A 17,166-nucleotide genomic window follows, 5' to 3' on the forward strand; every position below is an offset into this window, starting at 1 on the left:
TCGGCGTATAACATGCACCATTTTCCCCTTAAAATCAGGGGAAAATCGTGGGTGTGTGTTATACGCCGATCCCTGCTGTCTCTGAGGGACGAGGAGCGAGCGCTGCTGAATTACATAGAGCCGCGATCTCCTGTGTACCTGGCGCTCCATCACTCACAGCCACGCCTCCTGGCCCTGCATTGGGCCACTGTTCTGTCTGTCATATGAGCAGGGCCAGGAGGCGTGGTTATAAATGACAGAGCGCCGGGTACACAGGAGTTTGCAGCTCTGTGTAATTCAGCGGCGCTTGCTCCTCCTCTTCCCTCGGAAACAGCAGGCATAATCCAACACTGGCGAGGCTGCAATGATGGGAAAGGTAAGGCTGCAGATGGGCACTGAACAGGCTGCATTGTTGGTCAATTTATAGGCTGCAGATGGGCACTGAACAAACTGCATTGTTGGTAAATTTAATGGCTGCAGATGGGCACTGAGCAGGGTGCATTGATGGGCAATTTAGAGGCTGCAGATGGGCACTGAGCAGGGTGCATTGATGGGCAATTTAGAGGCTGCAGATGGGCACTTATTATGGAACTTTTACTAATGATGCAAGATATAAGTTTGAGGACTAAAGTAAGTACAGCTATCTTCAAATCATAGCATAAACATAACTTTAATTTTACTGTTACCAGTGATATGCATATACTGCACCTTGTAAAGAATAGACTAATGACTTTCTTCCCTTGCTCTTACTCAAAAGAAGCCATACCCAGTTTATTTAAAGCAGAACTAACCTGTATCTGATGACCATAAACTGAAAATGCTATTTTTTTCATCTTTAATTTTCAAGGCAAATTCACCCATCCATCCCTGTCTCTATGCTCTATTTTTTTGAGAAATCACTTTGAAAAACACCCCAACAAGCATTTCTGGCCATGGTCGTCTTGAGTAGGGGTAGATGATTCATGTAGCATTTACATCCTGGAAACCATCTGCCCTTAGCTCAGGCATACTGTAAGGAGGGAGTGCTTAGCTGAAAAAAACCCTCCTCCTCTCCTTCAACTGAAAGGAGAAAAGTTCACATGAGGATTCCTGGGAAGTATGACAACATTGTGGTCTAAACCAGAAACCAGGAAGAAAAATGTAAAATGCGGTAACATACATTCTATTTATTGATGTAAACAGCTTAAGTATAAAAATAGTTAATGTTGGCTGAGATACAGTAATTAAGTTACCTGTGCAAAGACCAAATGGTAGGAGCCTGCTATTGAATATTGTACTTTACACCTCGCCATCGTTGTGTGCAAAGGAATAAAGAACTGAAACTTAGAAAATTGTACTCCATTTTTTCCAGTTTATACATTATCCTAAGAATTCATTACAACAATTTTCATTTGACTATAGGTGTCCATAGACATTAGCTGAAAGTATGTCAATGGATTTTTTAATTTTTTATTTTTTTTTATGGATTTGGCAATCAGTACACACCATCAGCCAGCCTCATTGGCAACAAGTTTTTACTAATAAGTCAGCACTGGAAGTGCATGCTGCATAAATTCTGCCACATTGCTCCATAGGCTTAAGAAATATATGGTTGACACAGTCACCTTTGTTCTTGTCAATTCCTATTGTATATAGCTTATAGCAGTCTGGTAAGTGTGTGTGTGTGTGTGTGTGTGTGTGTGTGTGTGTGTGTGTGTATACAGGCGGTCCCCGGGTTACAAAGATTCAACTTACAAACGACTAATACTTACAAACAGAGGGAGACCCTACATTTTCAAAATCCATATGTCATAGGGACAGAAAGTGAGGTGACATCTTCTGAACAGGCAGTGGCGTCACTAGGGTTGGTGTCACCCGGTGCAGAAAAAACTGGTGTCACCCCCCCTCCACCAACTATAGTCCCCCTTCAGTACAGACCCCCTTTCCTCAGTATAAACCCCCCCATTAAGTACAGATCCCCCTCCTGCAGTATAGACCCCTCTCCCTCAGTACAGACCCCCCTCCATCTGTACAGACCCCCCTCTTCCTCAGTATAGACCTCCCCTCAGTATAGACACCCCCTCCATCAGTATAGATCCCCCAGTGCAGACCGCCTCCCTCAGCATATACACCCCCCTCCATCAGCATAGACCCCCCTCAGTGCAGACCTTCCTCCATCAGCATAGACCCCCTCAGTGCAGACAGCCGGTTCATAACATTCCGAGGGAGAGTGGGAGGAGCTGCAGTACAGAGGGGCGGTCTGACCTGTGAGCCAGCCGAGAGCCAGGGGCAACACAACACTTGAGAGACACTGATCAGTGGAGTGTGCAGATTGTGCGATGCCTCTGCCCACAGGTGTCACCCCTCTGGCGGGTGTCATCCGGGTTCGGCCCACCCCCCCCCCCCCCCCCCCTAGCAACACCACTGTGAACAGGGGAACAGACAGAAAAATCTTGTTTGTAACCCGGGGACTGCCTGTATATATGTTCATGCAGATGGCTAAAGAAATCACCCTATAAAAAGGATTTTATGAGTATCCTAGTGCCAGCCATTGTGTTATTCTTATATACTCCCTACCAGAATCAGTAAAGCTAAAAAAATAATATTAACCAAACCCACAAACATGCCATTATTATTCTAACAAGTTCTCAGCTTAAGGTTACTGGCAGCCCTATAACTAAATACCAGCGTTTCTGGCTGTTCAGGAGCCTGCTTGCTTATTCTTTTACAGTTTTAATTGGCTGGGACCACCAGAATTCAGAGGACACAGATGTCACTGATAGTGTGCCTAGGGAACACATTCAGGCCCATCTGTTGCCGTCTAAAAATCTCTTCATATATCCACAAGGCCCCCATTTAATTCTTGTCAGAAAGTAATGTAAATCCAGTTTACCCTCAGAAGTTGCTACAGAGATTTATGCCAATAAGCCCCCCTGCAATTTGCACACACTGTAGCTGTATAGGAAGAAAGAGCCTTCCTTTTTATGTCTGTGCATATTAACAAGAGAAGCCTGCCTTAAGAGAGTCTTTTTTTTTTTTTTTTTGATTGAGCGCTCTCTTTATTTTTAAAGCAGCTTGTGCCGCTCCTTCCCTATGAAAGGAAAACTAGATGATAAAACAAAATACAGGGGCAGGGATGGGCAGGCAAATTGCATGACACAATGCTGTGTCCCAATGCACTTGTAATTGCCCAAAGTTAAAGGTTCTTTAAAGCAGTACTAGAGTCACACATTCCTCAGTAAAGTTAAGAGATGCTGTTCAAGTTTATAGCGTAGTAACTGTTGTTGGCCTTGCTGTCTGTGCCTAAAAATCGCATGCTGCATATGTTGTTGAATTCTTTTACATATTACTAGTATACAAAATCTACAGGCTGTTACAATATACATATAAAAAGTATTTTTGATCGTTTATAACGAGCAAGTAGGGGTACACATTCCACTACAAGTGCCATTTACTTCAATGCAGAATTTTTTTTATTGTAAAATGATCAAAAAGTTCTTCAGTATTTTTGTAAAGCTTGGCTGTTTGTATTTTGATGAGACACTCTTGAACATTGAGCCAAAAAAAAAGTGCAAAATAGGAAGAGTAGATATAGGAAGAAAATATTCTTTTAGGCAAGACATTTATATTGATTTTAATGTGAATTTCTTTTTTTTTTTCTTTATTTCTACATAAAAGTTGAATATAGTATAGTCACACCTACAGAAGTCTATGGTGCTTGTTGTCCGAGGGAGTTTCTCAGAAATGTTGTGAGTGAGTGCTGTACTCAGCTGAGCAGCAATTTATTCTCTAAGTCTGGTCAGGTTTCCATATTCCTAGTACATTGATTGCTCTTGCCTGCTCCTGGAAGAAGCTTCCAAAAATAGAGTACAAGGGTTAGCTACTGGGTTATGATATATATATTTATTAGGGCTGTGGAAATGAAAGATTAATTCCTCGATTAAACGATTCATTTTTTGATCGCTACTCACCTCTCCATCGGCTTCCGGGTCTTCAGGGAGATCCAGTGACGTCACGGACATCGACGTCACTGGACTCCTCCCCCCTTCCCCAAGTGCCCCTGTCTGCTAATGAAGGGAAGGGGGGAGGAGTTCGGTGACGTCGAATTTCTGATTGAACGTAACGCGTACGGGGGAAGGAGCTACGCATGACGTCACCCGCTGCTGCCCTACAGAACTAACACGATTGTCAGCTTTACACGCTGTGTTTTTATTATCTTTATGTGAGTAGTTTGTGTTTGAACACAAAAATTAAATCTTATATTTAACCAGTTGCCGACCGCCGCACGCCGATGTACGTCGGTACAATGGCACGGGCAGGCATAAGGACATACATGTACGTCCCTTGCCTCCCGCGGGTCGGGGGCCCGATCGGGCCCCCGCCCGGTGCCTGCGGCGGTCGGTATTCGTACGGGAGCGATCCCGGACGAGGGGACGGCCATTCATTCATGGCCACCCCCTCGCGATCGCTCCCGACGAATAGAAATCCCCGGTGACATCACTTCCTCTCCTGTAATGTAAACACAGGAGAGGAAGTGATGTATTCTCTCCTCCGTGTCGGTATTTTTCGTTCCGACACGGAGGAGAGCGGATCAGTAAGTTGCACCAACACTCACACACACAGTAGAACATGCCAGGCACACTCACACCCCCCCTTTACCCCCCGATCACCCCCCCAATTACCCCTGCCCCCCAGTCACAGTGACACCAATGTCATTTTTTTTTTTTTTTTTTTTTTTTTTGCATTGGTGTCATTTGTGACTGTAATAACTGTTAGGGCAGTTAGAGTTAGCCCCCTTTAGTTCTAATGTACCCCCCTAACCCCCCCAATAAAGGTTTAACCCCGTGATCACCCCCCGTCGCCAGTGTCACTAAGGCTGGGTTCACATTGCAGCGGTTTATGAGAACGAATGTGATTCGCACCGCACTGCAGTGCAAATCACATCCGATCTCTGTGCGATTCGAGTTCAGCCATTCGCCGCACCCGCCGCACCCGCCACACCCGCCGCACCCGCCGCAAATTCGCACGGGACCCTTTTTTTGGCCCGCAGCAGAATCGGATCGCATGGGTGTTCACACCATGCGATCCGAGTTTGCAGATCGCACTGCGATATGCGAACTGATCTGGGGGTGTCAGTAACATTTCACTGACACTCCCAGCAGTTCGCATAGGGCAGTGTGAACTGCCGCCGGGAGGCATGCGATGCGGGAACCCGCCGCGGATTCGCGGCGTTTCCGCATCGCTCCAGTGTGAACCCAGCCTAATAAGCGATCATTTTTCTGATCGCCGTATTAGTGTCACAGGTGACGCTAGTTAGGCAGGTAGGTATTTAGGTTCGCCGCAGCTTTTTATAGCGCCAGGGACCCCCATATACTACCGCATAAAGCCCCCTGATTGCCCCCTAGTTAACCCTTTCACCAGTGATCACCATATAACTGTTACAGGTGACGCTGGTTGGTTAGTTATTTTTTTATAGTTTCAGGGCACCCGCCATTTATTACCTAATAAAGGTTTAACCCCCTGATCACCCGGCGGGTGTCATTTGTGACAAATAACTGTTAGGGCAGTTAGGGTTAGCCCCCTTTAGTTCTAAGGTACCCCCCTAACCCCCCCAATAAAGGTTTAACCCCGTGATCACCCCCCGTCGCCAGTGTCACTAAGGCTGGGTTCACATTGCAGCGGTTTATGAGAACGGATGTGATTCGCACCGCACTGCAGTGCAAATCACATCCGATCTCTGTGCGATTCGAGTTCAGCCATTCGCCGCACCCGCCGCAAATTCGCACGGGACCCTTTTTTTGGCCCGCAGCAGAATCGGATCGCATGGGTGTTCACACCATGCGATCCGAGTTTGCAGATCGCACTGCGATATGCGAACTGATCTGGGGGTGTCAGTAACATTTCACTGACACTCCCAGCAGTTCGCATAGGGCAGTGTGAACTGCCGCCGGGAGGCATGCGATGCGGGAACCCGCCGCGCATTCGTGGCGTTCCCGCATCGCTCCAGTGTGAACCCAGCCTAATAAGCGATCGTTTTTCTGATCGCTGTATTAGTGTCACAGGTGACGCTAGTTAGGCAGGTAGGTATTTAGGTTCGCTGCAGCTTTTTATAGCGCCAGGGACCCCCATATACTACCGCATAAAGCCCCCTAATTGCCCCCTAGTTAACCCTTTCACCAGTGATCACCATATAACTGTTACAGGTGACGCTGGTTGGTTAGTTATTTTTTTATAGTTTCAGGGCACCCGCCATTTATTACCTAGTCTCACTAGTGTACCCCTAAATTTAGGGGTGTCTACTTTCCAAAATGGGGTCATTTGGGGGGGGTTTGTGCCATCTTGGCATTTTATGGCCTTCAAAACTGTAACGCCCTTAGAAAGCCTGAAGGCGGTGCTTGGTTTTCGGGGCCCCGTACGCGGCTAGGCTCCCAAAAAGTCCCACATATGTGGTATCCCCATACTCAGGAGAAGCAGCAGAATTTATTTTGGGGTGTCATTTCACATATGCCCATGGCATGCGTGAGCAATATATCATTTAGTGACAACTTTGTGAAAAAAAAAAAAAAAAAAAAAAAGTTTGTAATTTTCCCGCAACTTGTGGCAAAATATAAAATATTCCATGGACTCAACATGCCTCTCAGCAAATAGCTTGGGGTGTCTACTTTCTAAAATGGGGTCATTTGTGGGGGTTTTGTGCCATCTTGGCATTTTATGGCCTTCAAAACTGTAATAGGTAGTGAGGAGTGAAATCAAAAAATTACGCCCTTAGAAAGCCTGAAGGCGGTGCTTGGTTTTCGGGGCCCCGTACGCGGCTAGGCTCCCAAAAAGTCCCACATATGTGGTATCCCCGTACTCAGGAGAAGCAGCAGAATTTATTTTGGGGTGTCATTTCACATATGCCCATGGCATGCATGAGCAATATATCATTTAGTGACAACTTTGTTAAAAAAAAAAAAAAAAAAAAAAAGTTTGTAATTTTCCCGCAACTTGTGGCAAAATATAAAATATTCCATGAACTCAACATGCCTCTCAGCAAATAGCTTGGGGTGTCTACTTTCTAAAATGGGGTCATTTGTGGGGGTTTTGTGCCATCTTGGCATTTTATGGCCTTCAAAACTGTAATAGGTAGTGAGAAGTGAACTCAAAAATTTACGCCCTTAGAAAGCCTGAAGGCGGTGCTTGGTTTTCGGGGCCCCGTACGCGGCTAGGCTCCCAAAAAGTCCCACATATGTGGTATCCCCATACTCAGGAGAAGCAGCAGAATTTATTTTGGGGTGTCATTTCACATACGCCCATAGCATGTGTGAGCAATATATCATTTAGTGACAACTTTGTGTAAAAAAAAAAAAAAATTTTTTTTTTTGTCATTATTCAATCGCTTGAGGCAAAAAAATAAAATATTCAATGGGCTCAACATGCCTCTTATCAATTTCCTTAGGGGGTCTACTTTCCAAAATGGGGTCATTTGGGGGGGTTTTGTACTGCCCTGCCATTTTAGCACCTCAAGAAATGAGATAGGCAGTCGTAAACTAAAAGCTGCGTAAATTCCAGAAAACGTACCTTAGTTTGTAGATGTGACAACTTTTGCGCAAACCAATAAATATACAATTATTGACTTTTTTTTTACCAAAGACATGTGGCTGAATACATTTTGGCCTAAATGTATGACTAAAATTGAGTTTATTGGATTTTTCTAATAACAAAAAGTAGAAAATATCATTTTTTTTCAAAATTTGCGGTCTTTTTACGTTTATATCGCAAAAAATAAAAATCGCAGAGGCAATCAAATACCATCAAAAGAAAGCTCTATTTGTGGGAAGAAAAGGACGCAAATTTTGTTTGGGTACAACATTGCATGACCGCGCAATTACCAGTTAAAGCAGCGCAGTGCCAAAGTGTAAAAAGACCTCTGGTCATTTACCAGCAAAATGGTCCGGTCTGAAAGTGGTTAAGCAGTAAGCACTTAGATCTTTTCTTTCTACCCATGACCTGGCGTCCTTGCTGAGATCTAAGGAGACGTGAGAGAATTTTATGTGTATGTGTATGTGTATGGAAGAGGAGGATCGGGGCCATTCTGTGCAAAAACAACTGCACAGAGGAGGTAAGTATGACATGTTTGTTATTTGAAAACAAAAACAAAAAAAACAAGGGTTTGGTAACAAGGTCCATAAAGACATGGATAAGCGAGTTTGGGGTGAAGGAACTTGACTGGCCTGCACCTCAACCCAAAAGAACACCTTTGGGATCAATTAGAGCGCAGACTGCGAGCCAAGTCTTCTTGTCCGACATCCAATAGACACACTCCTAAACCTTGTGGACAGACTTCCCAGAAGAGTTTAAGCTGTTATTGCTGCAAAGGGTGGGCCAACTCAATATTGAACCCTACAGACTAAGACAAGGATTAAAGGTCATGTGCGTGTAAAGGCATGTGTCCCAATACTTTTGACAATATAATGTGTGTGTGTGTCTATATATTATACAACGAGGGAAAAAAGTATTTGATCTCCTGCTGATTTTGTATGTTTTCCCACTGACAAAGAAATGATCAGTCTAAAATTTTAATGTGAGAGACAAAATAACGACAAAAATTTCTAGAAAAACGCATTTTTAAAAAAGTTATCACCTCCCCAATATACCTCTAAAACCCTAAAAATACCAGAACATCTAGGTACGAGCCAACATGTCCCTCCCTATCCCACAATTTACTGGTCAATGTGTAAGCACCGTATTGCCAGGTCAGGTCACTGTCATATGTGGGATGTGACTATCCTTTGCAGGCTCGAACAGCAACCTGGGAATATATCAGGCCCCACTTAATTTGCAAGCATCTGCTAACCATGCCTTCTAAACAGGCCGCATTATAGGCGAACAGGCTTCTCCCCCTCAATCCTCACCAACCCCTATATGGTTAATGGATAGATTCATGCATAATTCATGAATTACAGCACAAGATTTTTATTTTATTTTTTATACGCTCTAATAGGCTTCAAAATAGGGTAGACACGGAGAGTAGAGCATTGCACTCGGAATCCACCCAGATGTGTTAGAAAAGCAAATTAATATTTGCTTTTCTAACACTGAACTGCCTCTCCGCCAATCAGGAAGCGCGGGTCTGTTACCCATTTCCCGATTGGCTGAAAGGTTAGGCGAGCCTATTGAACACCTAGGAGGAGGGGAGGCGACACCCGGTGAAAGTCGCCATGATCTCAGAAGGGAAGAGGACACGGAAGACGCTGCAAGATGCCTGCCGCAGTCTGTCCCCCTGCCCGAAGATCCCCGATGTGCCCGCCGATCGGCAAACGGTGGACTGGTAAACAGCAGGGGGGAGACAATGAACTATTGCTGCTTGCAATATCTGTGTTGTCATTTGAAAGGGCAGTTTCTTCACTACCTAACTTTAATAAGTAATCCTCCGTGCTGGCTTATTGCTTGCAAAATCCAGGCCTTGAAAATACAGGAGAAAAAAATTGATGTTACATAGTTAAATAGTTAGTCAGGTTTAAAAAAGACACAAGTCCATCCAGTTCACCCTTAAAAACAATAAATAAAAAAAATTTAAAAAATTGTACAATCCAATATACCCAATTTTATACCCACAGTTGATCCAGAGGAAGGCAAAAAAAAAGCCCAGCAGAGCATGCTCCAATTTGCTACAGCAGGGGAAAAATAAATTCCTTCCTGATCCCCCAAGAGGCAATCAGATTTTCCCTGGATCAACATGTCTTAATGGTAGATGTAATTTCAGCAAGTGTGCTACTTCTAATATAAAAATAAAATGATAGCATTAACATCATATGTGTACAGGTTGTTGGGCCTTTTATTTAGAATGGCTGGGACTGAATGAACTTTCTGTACGGGTAGTATGAATGTACATGGTGTGTGCAATCACAATAACAGCCACGAAACAGTAATTCCCTGGACATATACACTTGTAATGGCCAAACACGCAAATCTATGTTGTGGAAAAGACAGGCAGGAAAAACTACACATGATGGTGCTGGCCTTCTCTCACTTTGTAAAAAATATGAATATCCTTTTCATCCCTTGGGTGCTAAAGGTGCCATCTGAGCGTCTACTGCAGCCTTTCTCAACCTTTTCAACACAGAGGAACCCTTGAAATAGTTTGAGTCTTGGGGAACCCCTGCTAAAAAATAGAAATCTATAATTCATGATACATTAGTGTGATGGTCAGTGGGAAGAATGGTCCTTAGCCCCCGTACACACGGTCGGAGAATCCGTCGGAAGGTGTCCTATCGGACTGTGTTGTCGGATAATCCGACTGTGTGTGGTATGCATCGGACTGTTTCCGTCGGAATATCCGTCAGACCAAATTTTCCAACTTGTTGGAAATATTTTCTGACAGACTGGTCCGATAGGACATACTCCGAACATGTGTAGAGAATTCCGATCGGACAAAGTGCCACGCATGCTCAGATCAAATTCCTACATCAAAGCTATTGGCTACTAGCCTGAACGTAGTCCCATCGTAACAAAATTACGTCATCACGTTCTGAAAGATCGGATTTTTCGACAACTTTGTTCGACCGTGTGTATGCAACAGTTTCGGACACAATCCAACGGACAAAATCCGACGGACAAAATCCGACTGATTTGGTTGGCAGAATGTCCGACCGTGTGTACGGGGGGTTACACTTGTGGTCATTGGGAAGAATTACCTCCTTACAGATAGCTAAAAAGATCAATGGTGTCGGTGGGTACTTATTCGAGAGGCAGAAATGGCCCAATGCTGAAGGAACCCCTAGCAAACTTTGGAGGAACCCTAGAGTTCCACAGAACCCTGGTTGAGAATCAGTGGTCTACTGGTTTGTAAAGACATGACATTAGTGAGTAGTACCTTATTCTGAAGCACATTACAAAGAAACATGTTCTCCTTCTTTTATTCATATTTTTTATAATATGGTTAAAGCAACAATACACCGTACAAGATTATCGTGACAAAGCGATCAGACTGTATATAGTGTGATTTTACACAGATATTCTGACTGTTGATCAGTGAAAAGTCATGTTGTACGATTATTGCCGATAAATACCTAAAGTAAAGTCAGATAAAGTCACCATGACCTTGGCATCACTACCTAATAAGTCACTGACCTGGAATAACTACGCAGGACGGGATTTCAGTGGCTTTGTGTATTTTTTGAGTTTGGTGACCAGGATCATGATGAAAACCCTAGTCTTAGCAGTGACCATGTTTCTCTTCTTATACATTACCTTAAAGAAAAACATTGGAAATCTTTGTGTTGGACATGCATGACTATATGGCAGGTGCTTTAGCAGTAACAGGCGGGGACTGCTCATTAACAAGTAGCTTTTGAGTTCATCATGTCATTTGAAGTCGTGAATGAAGTTGTGTCAGGTCTTCACAGTGAACAAAATTTCTGTATCTTTTCCTATCTCCTCTACATGTTTTCTTCCCCACATGTGCTGGGCACCCTGCCGTATTTTCACACACTTCTATAATAAAGAGCTCAGATGCTGTCCTGTGTTTTTATGTACTTTTCTCCCTTTATCTCTCCGCAGCTTGAGCCTTGCTTATAATTGATGATGCTTTAGTTAATCATCTCTTTTCCTCTTTTGTTCAGCAGGTACCTCAACCTTGAAAGATCCCTTTTATTCGGAATATGTGTCTTCTCCTAGGTCATTGATCATAGAGCACCCAGGGACACTCAATTCACAGTCAAGTGAGAAACAGTCATCATGAATAATCAGGAGGTTGTGGCTGTGCTACAGGAGTGCAAGCGAATGCTAGATGTTCTTGCTTCAGAGGTGTCAAAGCCGTCTGAGGAGGAGAAGAATGACTACCAGCGGTGTGGAGGTGAGGACCTTATGTGACGGCACAGGACAACCAGCAGGTTCCTCTCTGCCTCTGTGCAGCTCAGCCACATGCACTCTCTTCTGCTCTATTTTTCTTCTTTTGGCAGGCGAGGCTAGCTGGACTGTTGGGTTTGTGGGACATGAATGGGATGTGGACCGCAGGAAGAGAAGGAAGCTCACTTTGTTAGAATGAATTGCTGTCACTTCTAATTTCAGGCTCCACTAAACCCAGGCGGAGCTGCATTTATGTGTAGAAACAGAACAATGAGCAAAAGTTTGATGGCAGGTGACATACTTTTTTGAATATTAGAAAATGATGGAGGACAAGCGATTGCCGCAGCATGTCACAAATGTGTTAGCATTGAATGGGATAGAGATTTGAATTTAATGACTTAACTTGCTAATTAGTTTTGCGTGATTTATTCCAAAGAGAGTTGATGAAAACATTTTTTTTTTAATTCCGAGGATTAAACAAACCAGCAATACATAGAAAATTGGTCCTAATGATATTTGTCACAGCTTTTGGCCTGGTGTACTTCCCTGCTAATGATGGCATTGAATTAGCATAACTGAAATTTTTATTCGATTCAAAATCACAACATTCACTGGCTTTGCTGAGTGAGGTGGCAGCTAGTTAAAATGCAGTTAAAACTGCTACTTGTAAGTAAAAATAATGATAATAATAAAAAAATTAATAATTTAAATATACTTCTACTATTTAAAACCCTGTATCTTTCTTCATTATTGACACGTAGAATTACACATATTTGGTGGCAATCACATTTTTAGACACATGTAAAGGCTGTGCAACCAATACTACATGCCAAGGGCCTCAAACAAATAGAAGCCTATCCTGACCACAACTTTCTTGCAGGTGCTGCAGCATTTCAGTCCTTCATGGCCTACTGTGTTACCAATTTTTTTCTTGAAGATACAGGGAAGAAACAAACAGGGGACTGGAGGGTAACCAACCCCCGGGACTTTTAAGACGGTACCCAATATCAAGGCAGGATAATCACATGTAAAAAATAAAATCAGTATAATTTTATTAAGAGTACAAATACATAAAACATTTCCGGAAAAGGAAAATATATAAATTTAAGTAACAAGTCCTAAAGTACAAGAACTAGTGCAGAGTCATACAAAACGACACCTGTTACCGAACTTGTACATTATATATGCTGCATTTTTCTCTACATGTTTCGCTCTTCTGAGGTTCTTCAGGACATTGCAGCGTGTACAGGTACACAGAGAAACTGAAAAAATACAAAATAATCAATGAATTTATTAAATGCATCCCAAAAGTTTGAAACACATATTTTTCTATTCGACTAGGTGTCTGCTCTGACCAACCTCAGTTGATCAAGGCAGACACATTCCTTATTAATTAGATATTCAAGCTAGGACATTATTGCAAAGTAACATAGAATAAATACATGTTAATATATCAAAGAACTATATATACATGAATTTCAACATTGGAACAGAATCGGACAGTTTCAAAACCATCCAATTGGAGATTCAAATTAAGCTTGCAAAATGGCCGCCTTACCCAGTGGGTCTTTCATCCATGCTTTTCAAAGAGTTAATTGAGTTTCTCTGTGTAACTGTACACGCTGCAATGTCCTGAAGAAGCTCAGAAGAGCGAAACATGTAGAGAAAAATGCAGCATATATAATGTACAAGTTCGGTAACAGGTGTAGTTTTGTATGACTCTGCACTAGTTCTTGTACTTTAGGACTTGTTACTTATATTTATATATTTTCCTTTTCCGGAAATGTTTTATGTATTTGTACTCTTAATAAAATTATACTGATTTTATTTTTTACATGTGATTATCCTGCCTTGATATTGGGTACCGTCTTAAAAGTCCCGGGGGTTGGTTACCCTCCAGTCCCCTGTTTGTTTCTTCCCTGTATGTTTAAAAAATTCATATTCTGGGATGTGGTACCATTTTATTTCTTGATCAAACCTCATCTATTTAAATCTCTTGTATGCAATTTTTTTCTTGGTGACTATGGTCCCAGCTGCCTTGAGATCATTGACAAGATTCTCCCTTGTAGTTCCTGGCTAAGTCTCACTTATGCCACTGTATCTTTAACCACTTTCAGACCGGACCATTTTGCTGGCTTCAGACCAGACCACTTTTTGCAATTCGGCACAGCATCGCTTTAACTGACAATTGTGCGGTTGTGCGACGTGGGTCCCAAACAAAATTGACGTCCCTTTTTTCCCATAAATAGAGCTTTCTTTTGGTGGTATTTTATCACCCCTGCGGTTTTTATTTTTTGCGCTATATTAAAAAAATAGAGTGACAATTTTGAAAAAAACGCATTATTTTTTACTTTTTGCTATAATAAATATCCCCCAAAAATATATAAAAAAAAAGTTTTTCCTCAGTTTAGGCCGATACGTATTCTTCTACATATTTTTGTTAAAAAAATCACAATAAGCGATTATTGATTGGTTTACGCAAAATTTATAGCGTAAACAAAATAGGGGATAGTTTTATGGCATTTTTATTAATAATTTTTTTTTACTAGTAATGGCGGCGATCAGCGATTTTTATTGTGACTGCGACATTATGGCGGACACATCGGAAATTTTTGACACATTTTTGGGACCATTGTCATTTATACAGCAATCAGTGCTATACAAATGCACTGATTCATGTGTAAATGACACTGGCAGTCAAGGGGTTAAGCATGGGGTGGCAGTGTAGGGGTTAAGTGTGTCCTAGGGGCGTGTTACTAACTGTGGGGGGCTGGGCTGTGTGTTAGTCAACACTGATCTCTGCTCCAATCACATGGAGCAGAGATCTGTGTCACTTGTTGCTAGGCAGAACGGGGAGATGCTGTTTACATCTGCATCTCCCCATTCAGCCTCCCCCTGAGACAATCTCGGGTATCCCCACAGTGATCAAGTCCGCGGGACCCGCGACTGGACTCACGGGGATCCCGATCGGCAGTGCACACGTGATGGCAGGGTGGAAATGAAAGGGACGTACCTGTACGCCAATTTGCCTGCCTGTGCCATTCTGCCGACGTACTTGGTTGTGCACCGGTTGGGAAGTTGTTAAAGAACCACTGATGTCACCCCAGGAGAGGAAGTGTTTAGGACTACATAGCACAACACCTCTCCCCTCCACCTTTCACATCTACATAACATGGAGTGTTTTGTAGTTTATTGAGAGAGAGCTGGGAACAATGCTAACAGATAACAGTCAGCATAGGTAGAGAGGAAAGGAAGTTACATCTCACACGATATCTGGCAGGATCAACATGTCTTCCTACACTTATTGACCTATAACAGGTATATAAATAAGGACTTTTATCTTTATTTTACTGCATGCTTGTTCTGGGAAATAAAAAGTATGGAGAACAGACACAGCCAAGTAGCTAGCATTTTTAGGGGGGCCAGCAATAGCAGCTTGTATAATTTTCTCTTACCTTGATCTTACATTATATCACATTCAAACAAAGCTGCAATACACTTTAGTTGAGTTTCAGTATCTGTTTTTTTGTTTTGCTTTTTTTCAGCGACTATGAGTATTTTATGTACTAGGATATATTGTACACTGCAATGCCAAACCACCAGCCTTTTCACCTGTTGAAATCCTTTTAATATCTTATCTACCTAAGCAGACTCTTGAAGCATCAGTGACAGCGTTCTGTGGTTTCTCTGGCTTTATCTTGTATGCATCTACTGACCACCAGAAACAAAATAGGTTAGTTCCAGATAAGGTGAATTGTAGCCCCATAATCATTAGATTAGGCTCAGGTGAAGTGATTCAGGAAGTGAGAAGAGTGATCATAGTGAAGGAAGGATTAAGAATCCTCATTGAAGAAGTACCCCCAGGCTGACTGTTAAGAACAAGAGACTGTACAGACATGACTAAATATCATTTGGAATGGCAAAACAGTGTTAACCAATATAAACGTAACAGGTAATAATCAAATATGAACAATGCTTTAAATTCTGACCAATATATGTTTTTGCCGTGTTTTTACGCTGGTTCTATGCTGGTTCTGCAATGAAAGTCATGAACTTTTTTGAGCTAAGTTTCCAATTTTCTTATAGAAAGCAGGTAGATATTATTTGTTTGTCGGTGTGAAATTACTGTTCTCTACATTAAAGGCTGACTATACATAGATGTGTTTTTTTTTTTTTTTTTATATTCCGATCAGCCAGTATACTGATTGAATAAAAACTGAACAGATTCCTCCATCTATACAAGTGAGGTAGATGGAGGAATCATCCCCTCTGTGTTGTATTCTGACCGCGGAATCTCCTTCACTATCAGAATACACTAATCAGCACTGCAGCCCAAAATTTTAGGTGTTACCATAAAGGAGATAATACAATCAGATTACAATAAGGAGGGTAATAATAAGGTCTCAGATATTTTGTATACGTATAGGTAAGACTGGAACTCACTGGTCATGCAAATAAAAATAAAGATGAATACCTTTGCTTTGGTGTTATTTGTTGCACGGGGAATGTGGGCTTAAAAGGTACTTATTTTCTCCACACAAACACATATAGTAGATGTACGAACATCAGAATAACAACAAGTACATGGTGGTATAGGATTGAGGAACATTAGTTACATCAATTTTGCAATCAAGATATTGGCAGATATTGTTCTGAAAGATGTTTAAAATTATTCAGAAGGATGTTTTTGGAGTTACATACAGGCATACTCCGCTTTACATACCCTCATTTTACGTACACTTGTGAGTACGGACACATTGACATCTATGGCAAATCTTGGTCAGACTGACATGGCACCGCTCCCGGCTTTACCATTGGATTCTATGACAAATCTTGGTCAACTTGACATGGCACTGCTCCTGAACCATAAGTGACAAGGACACCAAACTTAGGGAGCACCGAGAGGAGACCCAGAACTATAACATATTTGGGGTCGACCAGCTTGCCTAGGTAATCAGTTATGCCCAGTAGTGTATTTAGGTTTTGTGCTGCCCTAGGCCAGGACTAAACTCATGCACCCCCTAATTTAAATATGACCCACCCCTTCCTGTCAAGGCCACACCACTTGCTGTTTAAAACCCGCCATGAAATTTTCAAGTGAGGACACTAGTTCTGAGGGCCTGTGGGGGGGGGGGGGGGGGGGTTTGGCTATGGGGCAGGTAGTGAAGGGAAATCTCTGCAATGGGATAAGGATGGTAAAAAATAAACTGACAGGGGCTATAACCCTCCCAAAAGTGTTGCGTATAGTTCTACTGTAAGGACAAATTTTGCATAATTTTATGGAGAGGACTAAGAAGATATAACCATGCCAATGGTGCAGCAGAAAACATATAGCACAATGAGGAAGGTTTGTGGTCCAGGATGATAGGACAGTCAAAA

The 17,166-nt window shown here is 42.4% G+C and overlaps 1 protein-coding gene across 8 annotated transcripts in view; it reads left to right on the plus strand.

The window, feature by feature from the left end:
* Positions 1-17,166, plus strand: part of ALPK1 (alpha kinase 1) — a 181,023-nt gene that overhangs the window by 67,575 nt on the left and 96,282 nt on the right. For 2 of the 8 annotated variants that reach the window (XM_077476734.1, XM_077476736.1), the window contains exon 3: positions 11,562-11,794. The exons of 2 other annotated variants lie outside the window; for them this stretch is intronic. In XM_077476734.1, coding sequence (XP_077332860.1) covers positions 11,677-11,794 — 118 coding nt within the window. In that variant the 5' untranslated portion in view covers positions 11,562-11,676. The remainder of the gene's footprint in view (positions 1-11,561; positions 11,795-17,166) is intronic. 4 more of the 8 variants (XM_077476737.1, XM_077476738.1, XM_077476740.1 and 1 more) reach the window with 2 other exon arrangements.

This window comes from Lithobates pipiens, unplaced genomic scaffold (assembly GCF_037356315.1).
Source record: "Lithobates pipiens isolate NorthernLeopardFrog02 unplaced genomic scaffold, aLitPip1_a1.2 Scaffold_13, whole genome shotgun sequence".
Lineage (NCBI taxonomy): Eukaryota > Metazoa > Chordata > Amphibia > Anura > Ranidae > Lithobates > Lithobates pipiens.